Here is a 4,569-nt window from a genome sequence, read left to right on the forward strand (position 1 = left end):
GGCATCACAACCATATGCTGAATTAAGTAAAGCAGGCAGCAAGATTGAACCAACATAAATTTATTATTACAATGAACATATAACAATCAATTAAAATTACAAACAAATAACAAAATTTAGTTGCCCTCTTCATATTGGGTGGCATATTCTGGCCGGGTGGGAGACGACAGTTGGGATAAAAATGATTCATTTGAATAAATGGGATAATGTGGGGGGAGATACTGTGGGGGGAGGTCAAGGTTCAAGCTTGGTGGATGCATCCTCTTTGGTGTACTTCGCAGGGGCTGGCGAGGAATCCATGAAGTTGAATGATGGGGCTGGTTCATCTTACATATAGTGTCAGTGTCATCAAGTTCTCCTCGGCCTGCCTTTCTCAGGACTTCAAACATTAGTCTCTCTGCTTGCTCTCTCTGTGTGGAATCCAGTTTGCTGAGTCTGTCTGATGCAAATGTCGCAAAGCTATCAACTGGAGTGCTTTTTGGCTGGGATAGTAGTTTGTATGCTAAAGAATAAAATTCAGCGGATGTCACAGGGGCAGCCTTCTTTTTGCGGAAATTTGTTCGCCGCATTTCACCAGAGGGCGCAGGTGCCTCATTATCCTCCACAATAGGCTCGATAGACGTGGTGGGGTTCTCGTTCAATTGTGGCCTCACCATATCTGTCTGACTGATATCTGTCTGAGGGAACAGAAAAATAAATGTTAAGTAAAAGCCATACATTTTAATAGGTATTATATTTAATTTAAGTGTGACAAAATTGTATTGGAGTGTACTTATCTGAACTGGAAGGGATAACTTTTCAAAACTGCACAATAAATCATGGTAACAAGAAGTTACTATTTTGTATTCATCAATGGCATGTACATAAAAAGTTTTAATGCTATGTACCGTGAAACAAATAAGGTACTTACATCTACAACAGCGGAGGTGTTGTCATCGATCGGGATGTCATCGATTGGGATGTCTGTTTGCAGGTCCTGGTTTGGTTGGTAGGAGCTTTCCATCCTTCGAGGTAGCTCCTGGTCCCTTATGAATTCAAGGAGATTAAAGTACCACAAAGGTGAAACATACACCTGGTCGGTGCCGGCCCCAGACTTTTTGGATTTGTCCACCTTATTAGCTTCCTTCTTGTAAACAGTCCTCAATCCTTGTATTTTCTTTTTTACAAGTTTGGCATCCACCGCCTCGCCTCCACTGTGTTTTTTAAAAAGCTCCACCAGTTGGGCATAGGCGGCTTGTTTTTTTATTCTGTCCGAATATTCTGCGGATTTGATTTTCCACAAGCAGGGCAGTGATTTATACAAATCCAGAAGCTCACGCACAAACTCTTCTTTGTTGTAATAAGACATCTGAAATAAAGAATGCAAAAATTATATGTAAACATAAAAGAAGTTGCAATAAACCAATCACAATTTTGGGTTATGGTGTGGCAGAGACTAAAATGGCCGCCCCTATGTGTGGCAGAAACACAAAATGGCGGCTGTAGCTGAGAGACAAAAGAGCCAGCGATGCTAGGATAGGACACATTACAAACGGCACTATGGAGAGACCCCTCTGTAAAAGGCATTATACACACACAGATAAAAGCCAGCAACTTTAATTAACTCACATAATAAATATTAACATGTTATATATAACAGCAAGAACATTAAACAAAAATGAGCCCCCCCCAAAAAGACCTACCTTTTCAAAGAAGTGTATATTCGTCTATCAATGTAGAATCCTGGCGGAATCGCAAATCGCAAATGCGATCTCGCCGACACTCGAGAACGCTGGAGGGATAACTCCGGGTGCAGATGCGGCTTCGATCCGAAAAACACACCAACAAAGCGACCGGGTACAAAGGACGAAGGAATCAGGGTGGAGTCGCAGGTTCTATCTCAAAGCAAAGCTCAAAAGAAGTGACAAAGGGTGACGCGATACAAAATTTAACCGCTAGATACGCCCCCTGCCAGCCCAATCAGAACGCAGTATTGGCCACCAATGAAAGCGGAGGGGGGTATGGAAAAGGCGACACAAATGCACGCCTACTTGGCTCACTGCATTTCACTATGCCCCTAATAGGATCGGAATCGTTAACATAGTTGCTGTGTGACATGGTCCCAACGATTTGAAAGATCGTTATACGGGACGCATGCTCGTTCCTAAAGTCGTTACGTGTGACACCCAACATGCGATTTCAACAACGACTCAAACGATCCAGGAAGTGTGACGTAGTAGCGATCTCGTTAACGATCTCGTTATGTGTGACTGGACCTTTACACACAATGCAAAGATTGAGTCAACTTCGCCCCCTTTTTATCTGGTTTCAGGTGTGATTTTCATATTGCCCACACCTACTTGCTGCAGGTGAGTTTTAATGAACATCATATGCTTGAAACAAAGTTGTTTATCCAGAATTGTGGAAAGGTCCTAAAAATGTTTTCATTGTGTTAAATTATATCCAATTTACCTTTCTTTTTCTTGTTTTTTTGGTTCAATACACACAAGGGGAAAAAAAACGGATTTTTGTGTACTCACCGTAAAATAGTTTTCTCTTATTCATCACTGGGGGACACAGGACCATGGGTGTTATGCTGCCTATCCATAGGAGGACACTAAGTAGATGCAAAAGCATAGCTCCTCCTCTGCAGTATACACCCCCTGGCCGGGCCAGGCAGCCTCAGTTTTAGTACAAAAGCAGTAGGAGAGAAAAAAAAACAAAACCAGTAAAAACTTCTCAACAGAGGAACATGAGAAAAGAAGAGTCATAACCAAATAAGGTACTGAGAGAATCAAGGCCCAACAGGGCAACAGGGTGGGTGCTGTGTCCCCCAATGATGGCTAAGAGAAAACGATTTTACGGTGAGTACACAAAAATCCGTTTTTCTCTGACGCCTCATCGGGGGACACAGGACCATGGGACGTCCTAAAGCAGTCCATGGGTGGGAAGACAACACAACCCAAGGACTAGAAACCAGTCCCAGACAGCCTGGAGCGCCTACTGAGAGAGGTGCTCTACTGCCGTTTGCAGAATTTTCCTACCCAGATTTGCCTCAGCTGAAACCTGGGAATGGACTCTGTAATGCTTTGAAAACGTATGTAGGCTAGACCAGGTCGCAGCCTTACACACCTGTTCCACTGAAGCCTGATGCCGAATGGCCCACGAATGGGCTTGAGTTGCAAGCGGCAGACTTCCTGGATCGCAGAGCGAATCCAGCGAGCCAGAAGCTGCCTGTCCCTTCTTAGGCCCCTCAGGAATGACGAACAAAGAGTCAGTTTTCCTAAAGGGGGCTGTCCTGGATATGTAATATCTGAGAGCTCTGACCTTTCCACCCTATGAACCGGGTGTGGACAAAAGGAAGGCAGAACAATGTCCTCATTCAAATGAAACGGGGTAAGAAACTTTGGAAGGAAATCCGGAAGGGGGCGCAGAACCACCTTGTCCTGGTGAAAGATCAGAAAAGGCTTGCGGCAAAAGAGTGCTGCTAGCTCCGAAACCAGTCTGATGGACGTAATTGCCACCAGGAATGTTACCTTCCAGGACAGAAGAGCAAGGGAGGATTCCTTGAGGGGTTCAAAGGGAGACCTCTGTAGACCGTCCAGAACGAGGTTGAGGTCCCATGGTTCCAGCGGCCGTTTGTACGGGGGAACTAGATGGGAAACGCCCTGGAGGAAGGTCTTGACTTGCGGTTTTTGAGCCAGGCGGCATTGGTAGAAGATTGAGAGAGCTGAGACCTGCCCTTTAAGGGAACTGAGAGCCAACCCCGCTTGCAAGCCAGACTGTAGAAAGTCTAGAACTCTGGGGATGGCCAGAGGCATAGGGCTGGACGTTAGTTTCCCTGCACCGTGAAAGGAAGATTTTCCACGTACGGTGGTAAATGCGGGATGAAGCAGGCTTTCGGGCGCTGATCATGGTGGAAATAACCGCGGGGGAGAATCCCGCTCTTGTTAATACCCAGGTCTCAAAGGCCATGTCGTCAGCTTCAGGGCTCTGGAGTTCTGATGGGAAATGGGCCCTTGGGTCAGCAAGTCTGGGATGTCTGGAAGGTGCCACGGTGCGTCTGCGAGCATTTATACTAATTCGGCGTACCAGGAGCGCCTGGGCCAGTCCGGTGCTATCAGTATCACCGGGACTCCCTCTGCCTTGACCTTCCTGATTACCCGCGGCAGCAGGGGTAGAGGTGGAAATATGTAAGGGAGGCGGAAGTGGTGCCAGGAGCAGACTAGAGCATCTGCACCGATGGACTGCGGGTCGCGTGACCTGGCTATGAACGCGGGTACCTTTGCATTCAACCTTGAGGCCATTAGGTCCACGTCTGGTGTGCCCCAGCGAGTGCAGATGTGTAAAAACACATCTGGGTGGAGAGACCATTCTCCGGCGGCCAGGCCTTGGTGACTTAGAAAGTCTGCTGCCCAGTTCTCTACCCCCGGTATGTGTACCGCTGATATCACTGATCCCGACGATTCGGCCCAGCTGAGGATCTTGTGGGCCTCGAGATAAGACGCTTTGTTGTGGGTGCCCCCCTGCCGATTGATATAGGCTACAGCTGTCGCATTGTCCGATTGGACACGAATCTGACGACCCGCT

General features: G+C 46.8%; 1 protein-coding gene across 1 annotated transcript; it reads right to left on the bottom strand.

Annotated features, from left to right (window-relative positions):
- Positions 1 to 116: 116 nt before the first annotated feature.
- On the bottom strand, positions 117 to 1,417 carry LOC142243824 (uncharacterized). The gene is made up of 2 exons (XM_075316027.1): positions 911 to 1,417; positions 117 to 677 (listed from the first exon to the last, which is right to left on the bottom strand). Exons 1-2 carry the CDS (start codon positions 1,346 to 1,348, stop codon positions 117 to 119), a joined length of 999 nt encoding a protein of 332 aa, XP_075172142.1. The 5' UTR covers positions 1,349 to 1,417.
- Between the last annotated feature and the right edge of the window lie 3,152 nt (positions 1,418 to 4,569).

This window comes from Anomaloglossus baeobatrachus, chromosome 6, assembly GCF_048569485.1.
Source record: "Anomaloglossus baeobatrachus isolate aAnoBae1 chromosome 6, aAnoBae1.hap1, whole genome shotgun sequence".
NCBI classification, from domain to species: Eukaryota; Metazoa; Chordata; class Amphibia; order Anura; family Aromobatidae; genus Anomaloglossus; species Anomaloglossus baeobatrachus.